Here is a 17,988-nt window from a genome sequence, read left to right as displayed (position 1 = left end):
AAGTGGGGGAAGAAGGAATCACCATTCCTCAATATCTGGTTGAACAAAGTATGGATGTTGGTGGTTTGGGAAAGATTAACATCTGATTTACAGGATTATCTTCTAAATTTCTCGAACATTTGGCAGCAAAATCCTTTGCTTCCACAAGAGAACAGTGACTGAACATGCTCTGAACATCTTAGAGCCTTACAATTGTTTGCCAGAGAGACAAAGACAAAAAATTAAAAACACAAAAAGAAAAACAAAAAAAAGGGCCTTTCCCAAAAACGCACCAGACACATGTGGAGGATCAGCAGGGACAAATGGAACATGGGTTGTGCTTCTTTTCTCTTCTTGGCTTTTTGTTTTGTAAAAATTGTAATACAATTAAATCAAATAATTAAAATAATTGTCTGCCATGATAGTTTTGGAGTTGATACTTACCTGTCGTTTGTCGAAGGGTTACATGACATTGTTTACATCTTATGGAGTCGGGAGGGGTTTGTCAAGGAGACATTTAGATTTTTTTCTTGGAGTAGGGGGGGTAGAACAATTTTATGGATTGAATGTATTTGCTCTCTATCACACTATCCTGTCCCAGTATGTTCGCATATTTTAGAAACATGACACTGATTTAAATCAGTAATAAAAACAATATTGGAAAGAAAGGGGTGGAGAGGGTGAAGAACCAGGACTCCCGCCTGTGTCTCTCCCATTTGGTTCCCTGTGGAGAGCGGTTACACTTCTTGTAGCCCCCCTGACTATTACATGGGGAGATAGCTCTGCCTGTAGGTCCCTTGTGAGAGCTAGAGAGTACTCCTGTGTGGTATTCTGGTCTTTCTGGTCCCAAAGTAGTAAACATGCCCTTCCATGTCTGCGTTTTCCTTCCGTAATAAGAATTGTGGGAGTCGTAGTCCTCTTACCGGTCTGTTGCCAACATCCTGGAGGCCCAGATTAGGGAGGAGTTCTCAGAGATCCTGCTTGAAGGTAGAGATTCACGCACAGATCGTCTACAGGCTTCTTCCATACAGATCTGTAAGCAGCTCTCCTCAATCCAGTCCAGGATTTCCTCCCGACCAAGAGATGGAATCTGGAAGTCATGATTTTTAGATTCTGACCTTCTCCAGGGTCTATGACTTGGCACAGGGATACCACTGGCCTTGAATACCTGGAGATGGTAGTTTCACGTCCATACAATGTCCATGGGATGATGCTGTGAGGTCAGTTCGTCATAAATTACTGACTCACTGAAAGTTTACAATGCTTAACTTATTTAAGGTTATATTCTTACGAATTTCGGAACATAAACCTGAAATCCTAAATTTCCCTGCGTTCAGATTCATGGCCTGTTGCAGCTCAATTTTAAATGTATGGTAAATGTTTGTACATTTTGCGCAGCAAATCCTTAGTTTATCAATCCAATAAACCGTAGATACAAGTGTTATTTTTGCAGGGGAAAACAACATTGTTAGATACCATTTACATTCAATGCAGCACTCTGATAGATTTCATATCCTAGTGATTATTATTTTTTTTTTTAAAGGACAGTGTTTTAAAAATGCAATTTATAAGGATGACATAAAAACATGCTTTAAACCCAATCACATAATTTTCACATTGGATGCTTCAGGTGGGAAATTGTATTTATTTATTGCATTTGTTATACGCCCAAACCCTTTGGTATCATGGCATAGGTTACAGAGTGCTTTACATTTCTGGTTACAGTGGGAGAATGGTTATACAATACAAGCAAATGCAAGCAATGACTTGCTATTTGTAGTTTTCACCAATTGCTTTCAGCAGTAGGATAATAATGTGAATTCACAGTACAAATTGATTCAGCAAACTATTCTAAACATTCCAATATGTGCATTTGTAAGATCAAACACATTTAACAACATGAGTATAAAATAACGGTAACATCCAGGAGAGTCATTAGCTTACCTCAACTACCTTTCCAGTAGCACTTTCCAGCTGAGACTGCAGCTCTTCAGTGCGATGTTTCTGTTGACTTAGCTCACTTCTAGCATTCAAATGAGATAGAAGCAAGTTATTAATATAATAACTTTACTACATGCATGAATGTATAAAACAAACCTATACATATAGGTCAGCTTGATTTGTATACAGCATTTGCTTTAGATTTGTGTTTATTTACACTGTAAACTGATAAATGAACTTCTCCATTAAGGTCGATGAACATCTGTTGCTCCGAGGCCAAGTATAAAGGGGTTTTCCTTTTTTCTTTTTTAAATGTTCATTTAACGACGGGTGCTAATCGCCGTATTGCCCACAGCTACTGGGAAATAGTGATAAAAATAAACCCAATTGCTGGCAGTTCCTAAAGGAACCACAATCTAAACCCGGCAAAATAATTTTGAATTCTTAAGCATGGACATTCTGTGACCTTTAGATGGATATATCATAGGAGCCTGTGGATAAGTATCCCATTGGAACACATTTTCTAGAAGCAGACATCAAGCTATTTCTTCATAGTGCATCCTTTGCAACCGAAAGAACAAGTTACTTACGTTATCTGGTAACGTTCTTTCGATGGGATGTTCCTCCGACGTATTCCACATATATGACAGGTAATGACCACAGCACAGCAAAGGCTATCTCTCCATTGGAATCACAGATACCTTTTGCTTAACCAGAAAGCATTTCATCTCACTGGGTACACAGCAATCAACCAGAGACACCACATGAGAAGCCTCAAAGTATCACTTAATATCAGGGATGGCCAAGCCTCAGCCCCATGCTAATCCCATCAACAACACACAAGAGACCCTCTGGGATTTCCCTTTCCATATAGACCAAAATATAGCTTTTTGCTTTTGGAGGTCTGCACTGAAAACTGGAATATGAATTACCCGACTTGTATACAATAGCCTGGGCATGGCGTTCATTTTCAGGGCATATATATTACCAAATCTTAAGGCCTCTAGTTCACCCCATCTGTCCATTTCCCTCAGAAATCTCAACATTATGTTTTGTGACAAAGTCCCCCATTGGGACCTTCGTCTAGTGGCCATGAGACAGGTGACTTGGGGAGCTGGGTTCCTATACAAACCAGTAATGGAAAATAGATTTCTCACAATGCCCCTCAGAAACAGAAGCAAAACCCGCACTAGATCTAGGAAGCAGAATTAAGGGCTGGGAGAATAAACCTTGAAAATCATCCAGTCCTGTCACTTTAGACAGGGAAAACACCAGAAAAACTGTCACAGGACCCAAATATCAAAGTCAAGCAGGCAAGTTTCCCTCAGAGGGACTACATCTCCCACAATGCCCTTCTCTCCCAACCAGAAAACCCAGAATTGACTAAGGAAATTAAATCGTCCCTTCAAGGCCCAGGCGCCCATAACAAAACCTTTCAAGGACAGGGAGACACTGGGAGAAACCTGAACACCCCTGGAAACCCTCTAACACACTTGCCCTACCAACAGAAGCACAGAATGATATCTTCCACACAGGCAGCCTGTTCAGCTTCTCCCTGCAAACAGTTTCAATAATGGCCACCAGGGTTCTTGTGGAGTTAGCCCTGGCCCATCAGCCTCACTTTGAGTATCAGGAAGTGAGAGAGCCCAGCCATTCCCCACCCTCACATAATTTAGGCTCACAGCTGCTGGAGGAGAGGTGCCACAGAGACTTTGAAGACAGGAGTGTGCTAAAGAGGGAAGCAGTAGGGGAGAGGCAGAGGTGATATCTACAGAAGAGAAGAAAGTGTGAGATTTAAAGGTGACATAAGGGAAGAAAAGTATGAGGAAGCAAAACCCGGAGTGGATTGTAAGTTGTTGGTGGTAGCAAAGGAAAGGAGTGAGGAAGCAAAACCAGAGGGAGTGGAAGGCAGTAGGAACAATAGAGAGGGAGGAAGTAAGACCTGGAGTGGAGTAGAAAGTGACAACAGAGTAAGGGGACAGTGATAAATCAGCAGGAGAAGGGGATAGGCGGGAGTGAGGAGACGGAGGATGATACAACTTCAGATGAGGAGAGTGTTGAAGATTGTCCATGGGGTGACAAGTATTGGAAGAGAAAGCAGAAAGCTATAGAGAAAAGAGGTAAGGATTTTATTAAGATTTTGAAAAGAGAGGCAAGGAGCCAGAAGCAGGCCAGTCATTTAGAAGTAAGAGGTTCCAGAGGGCCAGGTCAGGCCCGAGGCAAGTCAATAGGTGGGAGGAGGTATCAGGCTATCCACTCAGCAAAAAAAGATTCCTATAATTCCAGAATGCAAAATCCAGTACCAAGGAACTCTTCAGTATCCTAAAAGAGCTCGAATCCCCTGCTCCACCCTCACAAGATTGCATCAAAGATGCAGAGTGATACAGCAAAAATTCAGCAAGCACTCGCTGATAAAATCACCCTGCTCCAAAACAAAATCAAGGCCAAGAAGTCAAGCCTCATGTAATGCCCAGCATGCCATGGACCCTAAGAAAACCCCACTCACTTGCACCCCCTTCAGCTTCTCTCAAGTCACCCCTAAAGAAGTAGAGGACATCATTAAAAGCCTGAAACCCTCTCACTGCCAAGGTGACATTTGTCCAGCTACATTGATCAATGAAGGTGCCAAAAACCTTGCCCCTTTCATTACTGCACTAATACATTCCTCCTTTGCCACCAATGAAGTTCCCAACAACCTCAAGGAAGCATGGGTTATGCGTCTCCTAAAAAAACCTAATCTCAATCCAAATGTTCGCACAAACTACAGGCCCATCACCACTGTCCCTTTCCTTCTAAAAATCCTAGACCGGGTGGCTTATCTGCAAATACAGCAGCACCTCGAGGATAATGAACTCCTTGGTCTCAGACAATCAGGATTCAGACCCATACATGGAACTGAAACTACCCTTCTAGACCTAAAGATCCAAATGGACGAGGCAAAGGACAAGGGCAAACTCTCAATCCTCCTACTCCTAGACCTCTCCGCAGCCTTCGACCTTGTCGACCATCATATCCTTACCAAACATCTGATCACAGCAGCAGCTTTCTCCACGAATGCTTCCGACTGGATCAAATCTTTTATATCCAACAGGACTACCAGAGTCTTCTCCCCATCAGCCTCAGCTAACCCCACACCAATTCTATGTGGCGTGACTCAGGGCTCCTGTGTGTCGCCCCCACACTGTACAATATATTTACGAAGCTAATCTTCGACTGTCTGGATCACTTGGGTGTCATCTACACTAACTATGCAGATGACACCCAAGTCCTCATCCCCCTTACTGGCTGCTATGACCATGATTCCAAACTTTTAAACACCATCTACCTCGTAATTCAGGCCTGGATGGCGACCAATGGTCTTTGTCTCAATGACGATAAGACAGAGTTGATGATCGTGGGAACTCAGGCTCGCCTGAACAAACGCAACACCAACTACTCCTCCGTCATTGATGGCATCACTATTAGGGTCTCCAGAGAGATAAAAACACTGGGGGTCTACCTTGACTCAACTCTCTCCCTTAAAAAACAGGTAAACGGCCTAGCATCCTCCACTGCCTACACCAACAAACTGATCTACAGTTGTAAAGCCTATCTGTCAACAAGTAGCTGCCTAACACTGGCTAGAGCGCTTGCGCTCTCCAAACTCGATTACTGTAACACCCTTTTCCTGGGTTCTTCTGAACAAAACTTAAGCAAACTCCAGGTACTTCAGAATAACTCTCTGAGACAGCACTCAGCCTCCCTAGATCCTGTCACATCTCCCTTCACAGACAAAAGGTCAACTGGCTACCCATCCGTGACAGAATCAAGTTACGCACCCTAGCCATCACTCACAAATGTCTAACCAATTCCGTCCCAAAATATCTGGCTGATAAGTTCTGCAAACACCTTCCCATTCGTACTACCAGATCTGCCCACCTACATAACCTGCCAATACCAAGATACAATCTGAAAACAGCTGGAGGAGCCAGCTTCCCAGTTCAGGCTGCCAAACGATGAAACTCCATTCCCATCCCTTTCAGTCAAGAACCATCGGTCCTCACCTTCAAAGCCAATATAAAAAATTGGCTGAGCAGCAAGTCTTCACTTCAGTAGACCGTTACCTTGCATACTTATCATGGCGTATCTAGAACTGTATTTAAGAATTAATTCTTCTTACTCGTATGCCTCCTTTCTCAAGCACCGACCCACCTTTAACCAGGGTCCCCCATCGCTATACTTATTGTTTGATTTGTGCTTGTACATTTGCAAACTGCCTATACTTTGCCTCTTTTCTCAAGCACTGACCCACCTGTAATCAGGGTCCTCCATTGTTTTCCTTATTGTTTGAATTATGCCTGCACCTTGTACACTGCCTATACGCTTCTCAAGCGCCCAGTTACCTTATGGGTTTGGTGCGCGATATAAATAATAAACAAATACAAAAAATACCAGCGGGGGGCAGGGAGCCTAAAGGCAGTTGCGAGAGCTGGTGGGAGTCCGAGAACAGAGTCAGGAGGGAAGATTAGTAGTGATTGGTCTTTTTGCCCGTCTCCTTGCTGACCACAACGCGATCGCCAAGGGACACCTGAAGGTTCTGCAGAACACTAAGCACTGGTTTAGCCTTGGGGTACTGGACCCCAGAAAGCCCACAACTAGGCGCAGAGGAGCGGAAGGTGGGCTTTCTACATACTGATGGAGGAATAAGCGAACTCTTCTGAGACTTTGGAACATTGGGTGAGGTTTCAAAGCTTGACCTCTCCATCCCGGCACTGGGAAAGCAGTTGCAAGAGACATTTGTGGAAGGAGACAAAGGTTATATTTTCATTTATTTTGGAAAGATCTTGTTTATATTTAAGTTGGCCCATCCCTGTACACAGTACCTAAAAAAATGGTTTAACTTTAAGCATCTGATCTTGGCATACTTCTTTGTTCCAAATGTCCAGTTTGTGGTAGTTTATAGAGAGGTCAAGGGTCGTTAGATAATTTGATGCCCAAATACTCCAGTTGTTATCAACCTATGTGAAGTCACACACAGCAGTAAGATGAACCATCACTCTTGTATGGTGCGAGATATTTAACCTCTAGATGTGACATAATTGATAGAGAATCTTGAGACAGCTCTGTAGCGTAATGATCATCATAGTGCCTTATTTTGGCTCAAGAAGCCATAAAAGCAACAAGAGATAAAAGCAACAAAGAAAAATACATACACATTCCAGAATACATAAATCATCATTAAAACACCATTCATGTTTCTTTAATTCATTCTAATCAATATCAATATCCAAGTCATACACAAATACCATCCTACGAGCCTACCTATTGATACAATTTATGTTATACACATGTATACACATCTATTATATTTACATTACATATTAACTCTATAATCTACGATTAAAATGTATCTTATATCCTATCATTTCAAATTTGACTTCATTTAAGCCAGGCACAATACATAACATTTGAAACTGCAAATATCACTTTGGGAAAAACTGAGCTTTTGCACAGTTCCTCTGCATTGCCCAAATTATTTATACCATGATTGTTCAGACATATTTGTACATTTCGTTGGCATATATGTGCACATATGCTGGACACAGAAGAAGAAAATGTTGTAGGGATTCTGTAACAGTGTCACAAAAGGTGCATTTGTCCAAAATTGCTTTGTCCTACCGTGCTTGAATACTGGCAAGTGGTAAAATGCCTAATCTCATCTTAATATATAAAGACCTTGTATATGGCTTTTGGATAAGAATTTGATATTCTTCCATAACATAATCCTGTTTGATCTATAGGTAGTCCAGTTCAGTTGACAACATTAAGCAACTGTTAACCTTCTTGGTAACAACCCACTCTTGGTGTGGTTTAGCAATTCAGTATTTACTTTCAGTGGTGAAGTTAAAGGAATTTATCCACAAAGCTTCCATGTGGAATTACCTTATTCCGTCCCTAATATAACTGAACCATGGGAGATTAGCCGCTTTGTGACAGCTCAAGTCATCGCTTATAGCATCTCTATATTTTGACACCTGTAATGGTTTGTGCTCTTTAGATCTCTAAACCAGGTGGTAATAGGTTACTCCCAAGTGTTGGAAAACCCAAGAATCACTGCCCACCTTTTCCCAAACATAAAATTTGCTTTCTCAATGTGTTGTCCCCAACTTCCATCATAGTTAAGCCTTATGCCTTAATAGTGAAAGCATTTCACCTCCTCAATCAGGGATTCTCGTATCTGCACTTGCACATGCATCTGAGAATTCATTCTTTTCTTGCAGCACATAACTTTTCTGGCATTTAATTACCTAGCCATTCTGATTAGAAAAACAAAGTTGCTCCTTAAGTTTCATCAGTCCACTCAGGATACGGGAGATCAATACCACATCTGCAAACACCAATAACCCCTACCCCCCCCCCTTCCCCCCTCAAGGTTGCAACATCTGAATCCATAACTAGCAACCCACCAACTCCATCAAAGAAAAGAGAAAAGAACAAATTACTTATCTTTCAGTAATGTTCTTTGTGATGGACATTCCTTCCACGGAGAACGCATCCACGATATCTATCTCCTAGTGCCTGCTGCTCTTTGGAAACTTTCATCACCAGGGGGGTGCAGCGCAGCAGCGTTTCTGCCAGACACCTCTACCTGCCAATGGACCGGACAGGATGTCGGGGCCAGTATATATAAAGGTGCCATCCCCCGTGAACTCAGTTCTGCCCTTTTTCCCTAGGGCTCTGATGCTGAGGGAGTGCAGAACACTAAGGTGTACTTGCTACCCCAAGAGGGGCAGGTAGTGAGAGTGCTGGGGAATCTGCAGAAAAGAACATTACTGCAAGCTTAGTAATTTGTTCTTCTAATGGACTCCTTCCTCCCACGGATTTCTCATCTATGATAGACTCCCAAAGTAGTACAATGACTTGGAGGAGGGGGTAGCAAGGACACCCTGTAAACCAGAAAACTCTGAAACACATCCCTGCCATAACAAGAGTCCTGACCAGATATGGAATCCAAGCAGTAATGCTTAGCAAACGTGTGCAAGGAAGCCCACATAGCGGCTTGGCAAATATCCAGATCAGGCCCTAAGCGTTGCAGGGCTGAGTTGGTGACCTTACCTCTGGTGGAGTGAGGCCCAAGATTCTTAGGGACCTCGTTGCCAGCCATATCATACAAATCCAGATGCAGAGAATGATCCATCAAGACAGGGTCTGTTTTGATAACAGCCCTGCCAGCTCCGGCAACCTTGTAACCAACGAAAAGTTGTTCATCAGTCCTGTTTGCCCTTGTTCAAGAGACATAGAACTCGATGACACGCACCGGATCCAACAGATGGAAACACTCCTCTACCTTGGAAGGATGAGGCAGAAGAAATGAGATAAGTCAGATGGATCTTTTCAGAGAGATGGAAATCAGAGACCACCTTCGGAAGGAAGGAGGGTCTAAACTCAATGTCGCCTTCTCCTTGGAGAAAACCAAGTATGCTGGATTAACAGGCAGAGCCTGGAGGTCACTCACCAGTCTAGCAGAAGTGATGGCAACCAGGAAAATCAATTTGAGGGTGAGCCATATTGAAGAACAAGAATGAAGGGGCTCCAACAGCACCCATCAAAAACGTCAATACATCTAAATTCCATGCCAGAACAACAAACTGGCGCGGGGGAAACATATGGAAAGACCCTTCAGGAATTGAATGACAGTGGGGATCAGGAAAAAGGAGCCCTGCTCTGGGATCCTTTTGAAGACTGAAATGGCTGCAAGACAACCCTGCACTGTACCAATCTGTAGGCAAGTCCGTGCCAAAGACAGCAGAACCTCCAACACAGAGGAAGCAGAGAAAGTAAAAGGGCCCAGATCCCGAACCCGGCACCAAGCCGAAAACGCTTGCCACCTACAGGCATGAATGGATTTGGTGGTGGGTCTTCTAGAAAAGAGAATCACGTCCAGAACGTTCTCCCACAGATCCCGCTCTTTAGAACTCAACCTTTCAGCAACCATGTATGGCTGCAGAGGTCGCAGTGCAGAACCTGCCCCTCCGAGTGGGAGAGGAGGTTTGTCGTCTGCGGTAGGCGCCAGGGAGGGCAGATGGCAAGGTCTAGCAAGAGTACCATATTCTCCAGGCCCAATAAGAGCGATAAGAACAGGCATAGCCTCCTGAGAACCAGAGCTATGACAGGGATCGGCATGAACACATAGAGCTGGTTGAAGTTTCATTCAACTGTCAAGGGATCTCCCAGAGCTCCCTGCCAAGGGAAGTCTCTGGAGCAGAACCACTTCAACTTCTTGTCCACACTGGAAGCACAGAGGTCCACTGGAGGTGTACCTCAGTGGGAGAAAATCTCCTGGCAAAAACTGACCAAGCCACATGAGTGCAGAGACCTTGCAGCCCCTGACTTCGAGCTCCATTATTTGGCCTCTGAGACCCACTTTGCTGGACACTGGTACGCTGTGGAGAATAAGGTTGTACACCTACCACTGGAGCATTATGGGGCATCACCCACAGATTTCAGATCAGTTATAATCAGAGACAGGTATATTGACTCATGCCTCATGCGTATTTGATCCTGTCAGAACCACAGTCAATGTGTGGTCGAGAATACTCAGTAAATGTATCTCTAAAGCCACTTATTTATTTATTTGGAAATCTGTTTATTAGCAGAATATAATAGAAATGTTCAATTCACAGTTAGACAGAGCCAGTAAAACAAACGATATTAGCAATGCCACAAGTAACAAACAAATTATAACAACAAACAGAAAAAACAGCAAAAAGAAAACCAGGCATCTTGAAGTTCCGTCATTCACTGTCTGGATAGTGGCTAGAATGACTTATAATGCCCCCATCACCTAGTGACCTCCCTAGTAGCAGAGTCAGCTCAGTCAATTGGGGGCTGGGCCCTACAGAAATGTCACTTAGTAACATACGCCCCTAGAGGCATATCTCAAAGAAAGCCACAAGGAGGTGATCACAGGGATTTGCCATCTGATGGGTGGATTGTTGCAAGGAGGAGCGCATTCCACACCTCAACATTCTCTGTTGGCTCCTAGGTGCTATCTTTCAAGGCCCTATACCAAGCAGCAGTCTCTGCTGCACTCCATACTTTAACGTATTTGTACCATAGCAAGTACTTTGGCCCTCTCCTCTGCTTCCAGGACGTTGCTATAAGTCTTTTGGCTAACAAACATGCTAAGTCCATGAATGTAATCATATGCCTGTATTTTTCCGGTCTAGGTTAAGCGCCCAGCAAGTATTCCAGCGGGTCCCACCGGAATCGCGTGAGCCCAGCTTTCACATCCGCCATCTCTATCTGACACCGCAACACGTGCACCAACGTATATTTCCAAAACATTTCAATCATGTCCGTGCTCTCCATACCACATTATGGACAGTTAAGTTGTACCGTAGGATCAAACCTGGCCACACGGCAGGGTTTCATATACGTTCTATGAAGTACATTAAGCTGTAGGAAACTAAACTTTGCATCACGTGAGAAATTGAGCAAAAATGCGTCACCCTATGGAGTGTCATTTAGCTCCTGACCCAAATCCGCCTCCCACAGTGCTATTAATTGTGCATTCTGCACACTGACCGCACTCAGAAACACCCGTTGTTGGCTTAGGTATGCCAGAGAGACTAGGGGTCACACTACAAGCTCACCGTTCCAGCTCCCCAGGCCCAACAACCCTCCCCCAGTGCACAGACGGAGCACTCAGCCAAGGGCAAGTTAAAACTGTTGTTTATTGCACAAACAGTGAGGGATCGTACAGGACATTCGAAATCTCCCGGACTCACGGCTCCTAAGCCTGTGCCGGATCATTTTGTTTAATTTCTTCGTCACAACATGGGGCTCTTCCTCAAAAACCTAAGAGCCCGCCTGATTGGGGTGGTATCACCTATGGCTGGCACATATAGATGTTATTTAGTTGGTCCTCACATGTCAGTTGGGTTGCCTGCCCCTTCCCCCAGAAACTATCTATTACATTGTTGCAGGGTCGCAGGATTAACATTGGCCCTTGCCCTCCTGCCATCCACCTCTGAATTTCTGTTCCCTGATTGGCTGGAGCTGATCTCCCCAGGCTTGGGACCCAGCTCGGTTCTCAGCGCTCAGTGCACCTTCTCAAGGTGATGAGAAAGACTTTGGGCCTCATTACAAGTCTGGCGGTAACCGCGCCGGTAAAACCGGCAAGTTGCTGCCAGACTTGCACATTTTTCCGGCGCCTGGCTTGCTGGAAACACCAGGGCATTACAGCTCCGGCGTTCCGGGAAGTCAGGCGCCGGTATTTGTAAATTCCCATTCGAGTCCCATAGGACTCAATGGGAATGGGGACCACGGAAGTGATTGTGCTTTGCTTCAGCGAAACTTTACGGGGCGGGTGCTGTTCCACACCCGCCCGCTGAGTCGTACTGCGCCGGTCCGGAAACACCAGTGCCGGTAGGCTTACCGGCACCAGTGTTTCCAGACTAGCACAGTTGTAATGAGGCCCTATCTGTTCCCAGCGTAACTGCAAGCGCTACCACTTTTGCCTAAGAGAGTGCCCTCAGCGTTGCAACGTTGTTAATGATTCCATGTTTCAATGAACGACCATCGTCTAGCTCGGCTGCATCACGTGATTGAGGACCGCGAAATCGAGCTCTCTGGTCTGTAATTTATGAGAATGTATTCTGTTCTTCTGCAGATGGCTCTGTGTCTCTTAGCTTTGGAATGTGCTGTTTGTCTCTGACCTTGGCTGAGAGCCCTGGCCTGCTGTTCTGTGCAGCCTAGTTCTGCTTTTCGTTATCTCTCATCCTGTGGCCTCATGTAACCTCATTATAGTTATACTATGATTTCTACATAACTATACCGTGCTATGATTCCCATAGGTTAGGCGTGTTTCGTCCTTCCAGGATCCTGTAGTTCCATAGCGTTAGTTGCGATAAGCGTCCGCCAGCTTGCTCTGCATCTCTTTGTTTGCCTTGCGTTCAGAGTTTCTGCACTTGGCTAATGAGAAAAATAAAAGCTTTTGACAGTATGTATATGTATCTGCCCTCTATCTACAGAACTGTGTAAGCATGTTCTTCATGTGAGCACATGTGTGTTCGTGTAACTTGGTGCGTGGCTGCGAGTTTACTTTGTGACTAACGTTGCTATGTCATGGTGGCCCCAATGACGTCAGCACAACTGAATTCTCGCTATTAGTCAATCTGATCCGTCGAGGCCTTTGGATCCATGATCAGGGTACAGGCACCTGTATCCATAAGGACTTTGACAAGATAAGGTGTAAATGGCTGTCTAGGAGATTATCTTTTTATATATATGGATGTCACTGGCCCTTCTGGGGGCTGTCCAAACAGTGAGTTACTTTGTGTGTTCTTGACTCTGCGGGCTGTTATGGTGAAGGGGGGCATTCCAGGGACCCTCTTTTCAGTAACCTCTCTGGTCGATTTGTCGACTAAACCACCATACCTAGTTATCTTTGTTACTCCTCCAAGATGTCGATAGTAATTTGCATGGTCATCGAAACTCCATGTCATGCCACCATGGCTCCATCACCGCCCTCACACCCCATTGTTGGACTCATTAGAAGACTCAGACGGTCTTACTGCACTAACCAACTCCACGCCCGACGGCACACCAAGACATGCATGCCTGTCAACAATAACTATAAACAAAATTGAAATGCACAACAATTTAGATGCAGAACTAGTACATCAGAATAACAACCATTCAACTACCACAAAAAGACCTACACCCCCAACCTCACCTCTTACAAAGCCACTCTCATCGGATGATAGATCAGATTGCTGCACAAATGCAATCCTGTCTTCTAAGACCACAGCCACTGTCGATGAAACTGTACACCTAAAAGGCGCTCTTATTAACGCCAGATCCATTACTGCCCATGCTCTGGACATTGTAGACGTCATCAAAACCAACAACCTAGACTTCACAGCAGTCTCAGAAACCTGGCTAAACACAGCATCAGGCCCCCACCTATCCTTAGCCATCCCAGAAGGCTACTCCATCTAAAGGAAGGATAGATCAACAGCAAAAGGAGGTGGAGTAGCTCTACTTTCAAAGAAAACTTTACACATAAGAACCTCCACCGAACCTCCCTTCACCTCAGGCGAAGTGATCACACTAAAAATCTTACTCACTCTCATCAGCACCCTCACTCTACACATCGTCTACAGGCCCCCAGGTCTGACCTCCACATTCGAAAACAACATCACCTCAATCCTAGCTCACAATATGAAACCTCAATCCAAAGCCATCATTCTCTGGGACAACAACTTAGGCTTGAACAACCCTCTAGATACCCAGGTAGGCCTCCTGGCCAACTCCATGAAAGCCCAAAGGTTCACACAGAGTATGATCCCCGACCCATGAAAAGGGATGCACCTTAGATTGGATAGCGGACACCAATTGTGTCACCAACATCCTTGCCAACACCCCTGCACTTTGGACAGACCACAACATCATAATTTTCGCTATCACTCTTATTACTAAAACAGCTAAACTTACCCCAACCGCTTCTACAGTGCCACCCAGAAGTAAGAAAAACATTAACCGTGATAACATTTTACCACCTCTGTTGGATCTGACATATTCTGACAACCACCCATCAGTATTGGTCAGTCAATTTAATAAAACTTTGACGGCAGCTATTGAAAAGATAGCCCGTTTGAAAATAAAAAAGTCCAAACCCATGGCACACATTAACTTGTGGTTCACCCCTGAACTATGCGTGAAACCAAAAAATCAGCAGAAAACAACTGGCTCAAGTCACCAACACCCGAGAACAAGACCCATTTCCAGACATTAGCCAACAACTATAAAAAAGAAATCAAAAGCGAAGTCTACAACCAAAGAATCCAGACTGCCCAATCAAACCCCAGAGAATTATTCACTATTCTCCGCGAACTGGAATCACCAGCACCCACTCCAGACCACACTATCAAAGATGAACAATGGTGCTCTAACATTCAAACTGCCCTAGCTGACAAAATCTCATTACTACAATAAAAAATAGAACTAAAAAATCTAAACTCAACCTCAACCCTACCCACGCCAACTACACCTCCATTAACAGAACTACCCAAGGATATTAAATTCACCTTCATGCTCCTGTCCACCCTAGACACCATCAATATCATTAAAGGACTAAAATCTTCAAGATGTAAGGGCGACATCTGCCCTGAAACCCTGATCAAAGAATGTGCCAATTAATTAGCACCCTTCATAACCAGACTAATCAATAGATAATTTGCCACCAACACAGTACCAAATGACTTAAAGGCAGACTGGATACTACCCTTACTAAAAAGAAACTACACTAGACCCTGTTAGGGAGAATTCTCTCTTTAGGCTGAATTTCCTAACCTAGTGAGTCCCCCAGCACCTTTGCTGGATTTCTGGAGTTTGTTTTTTTTCTCCTGCCAAGAGTGAGACTCTTTGTTCCACTTTTTGGCGGGCTTCTCCACAGAAGCCTCCAAAAGTGGTGCCACTCTGTCTGGGTACCACAGGGGGCGTGGGAGGGGGTTTAGGCACCCTGGACTGAGTTACCTTGGTAACTCAAGTCGCACTCTTGTGTGATTGGCCCAAGTGGTGAGTCGGCCGGCTCACCACTTAGCATGTTTGATTGACAGCTAGGCTGAGTGAATGGGGGTATGCTGCATAAAAGCAGGGCTTTTGGGACTGGAACTTCAGAAGTCCCCACAGGACCTGAGAATCTGACGAGGGAGAAGCTGAGCCGACCTACCACGACGACACCACCGGTGGAGCCCTGCGGGACCGACTCACCACTTCCCGACGACAGAGAAGATCTCCCGGCTGGAGAAGCTTCTTCCCCTGACTGGTGGGCACAACCAGTTTACCTGCTTTTCTTCGCACCCCAGACCGGTTTGTGGTCGAACTGCCTGCGCCAAGCACCCCGGCAGCCGGATAGCCACTTACCACTGAACCGCGAATCAACGGACCACTCCTTGTACCTGAGAAACTCCACGGCTGGTTTCTTCCCTGGCAGTGCAACGGACTCCTCTCTTCCCCCGGACGAAGCACCGACTTGCATCCGCTGCCAGGAACAACTGCCCCCGCTGGAGTGTTCTCACCACTTTAAGGTACCGTGTCCGCCAGGCCTCCCTTTCTAAAGATTGCTACAAGGTAATAATAACCCCTTAACCTTCTGGACTGGGGCTGGCCGCCTTGACCCTCTAACTGGTCCCTTACTTTGGTCAAACTCCTTTTTGAACCGTTACAAGACTTTTGTGCACTGCAACCATGTGACCTTGGACACATTTCGTTTTGATCCTCTTAAAGCGGATCCGGCCTACTGACTTTGAATTCACGGTGTTACTTTGCCTTCCTCTCTTATTGTGTTCGTGAAAAAGTGTTGGGATCTGTTTCAATTTATTCTCTGCTTTTCTCTCCCTTTTTTAAAATGAATTATTAGAGTGCCATCTACGTTAAGCGCTCACCGCTGTCTGAAAATAAGTGGGGCTTTACTTAAGACTTGTCTAGTATTCTTTTAAGGGAGTGTATATCTTTTAGTGACCGTGTTTTTGAATTGCTTACTATTAGTGTATGTGTGTTTTTCTAGATGTTGTTTTAAATAAATAATTATATCTCTTTTACACCAATCCCTGGTCAGTGTTTACTTGTTCTATTGTGTTCTCTTGACCTGTTTCGAATACTCTGTATACTGCCTAGCTCTTCTTGAGGGAAGTCTGACTGCTCAGCCACAGCTACCAAGAGAATCTGTGTGGTACAGACTGCTGCCAAGTGGGTTTACTGCCAAACACCTGTAGTCCTAAATCTTTTGCAGTGGTCCCAGAGGGAACTGCACAGGTTTCTGCCTAACAGACCCCAACATCCCTACAAACTTCTGACCCATCACCACAGTACCATTTCTTTTAAATATCATTGATCGTGCAGCCTGCATGCAGGTCCAAAAATTCCTGGAACTCAATCTCCTAGGTCTGAGACAATCAGGGTTCAGACCCGGCCACGGAACAGAAGAACAAGTTACTCTCTTACCTGGTAATGTTCTTTCGATGGGATGGTCCGACAACGTATTCCATATCTATGACAGTAATCACCACAGCTGTGCTGCTTCGGAAAATCTTTCGGGGTCTGCTTCCTGCGTCGATGACGTCGATACGCTGTCCTCGAGGGCCTCCATCGAGCCGACGTCACTGGATGTTATAAGTAGGACAAACAACGCCCGTAGCCTCAGTTGTAGTTCTTTCCCAGAATGTGCGGCACCAATCTTCTGCCAGTATGACCACAGAAAGCCTTGCTGAAACGTAAGCTGCAATCGCATAAGAAATTCTGTAGCGGGGTAGGCAGGGAGGGAGCTATATGGAATACGTCATCGCACCATCCCATCGAAAGAACGTTACCAGGTAAGAGAGTAACTTGTTCTTCGAGGGGATTGGGTCCTCCGACGTATTCCATATCTATGACAGACTCCCAAAGCAGTACCAACGTAAGGAGGTGGGAATATAATTTAGAATATAGAAATTTAGAATGCCCAATCAAATTGCAGAGTAAAGGACCTCCTTGCCAAAGGCCAGATCCTGCCCATGGATAGAATCTAGGGAGTAGTGTTGTACAAAAGTATGGACCAAAGCCCAAGTGGCTGCTTCACAGATGTTACGAATAGGAACGCCCCTCTGCAGGGCAGTAGCGGCAGCCATACCCCTAGTAGAATGGGCCTGTAAGCCTACCGGAGGGTCCTTACCCACCAAGCGGTAACATTCAGATATTCAGACATTCAGGTAGCATTCAGCAAGATAATCCATCTAGACAAAGTCTGCTTAGTAACAGCGTGTCCCAAACGCCTTCCAGCATAACTAATAAAGAGCTGATCGTCCACTCTGACCCGGGACATGCGTGAAATGTAGAAGCTTAAAGCTCTCCTAGGATCCAGCCTATGGAGCCTCTCCTCTTCCTTACCAGGATGTGGAGGAGGATAAAATGCCGAAAGAATAACCTTCTGGCTTAAATGAAATTCCGACACCACCTTCGGAAGAAAGGAAGGACGAACTCTAAGGACAACCCTGTCCTTATGAAACACAGTGAAGGGTGGCTTAACTGAAAGTGCCTGCAACT

At 44.9% G+C, this 17,988-nt stretch overlaps 1 protein-coding gene across 3 annotated transcripts in view; it reads right to left on the bottom strand.

Annotated features, from left to right (window-relative positions):
- SCLT1 (sodium channel and clathrin linker 1) overlaps positions 1-17,988 on the bottom strand; it is a 1,687,870-nt gene that overhangs the window by 65,955 nt on the left and 1,603,927 nt on the right. For all 3 annotated transcript variants that reach the window (XM_069631056.1, XM_069631057.1, XM_069631058.1), the window contains exon 20: positions 1,924-2,002. In XM_069631056.1, coding sequence (XP_069487157.1) covers positions 1,924-2,002 — 79 coding nt within the window. The remainder of the gene's footprint in view (positions 1-1,923; positions 2,003-17,988) is intronic.

Source organism: Ambystoma mexicanum, chromosome 6q, assembly GCF_040938575.1.
Source record: "Ambystoma mexicanum isolate Mex_15411 chromosome 6q, UKY_AmexF1_1, whole genome shotgun sequence".
Lineage (NCBI taxonomy): Eukaryota > Metazoa > Chordata > Amphibia > Caudata > Ambystomatidae > Ambystoma > Ambystoma mexicanum.
Note: the sequence above shows the minus strand (reverse complement) of the source record. Positions and strands in the feature narration are given on the sequence as shown.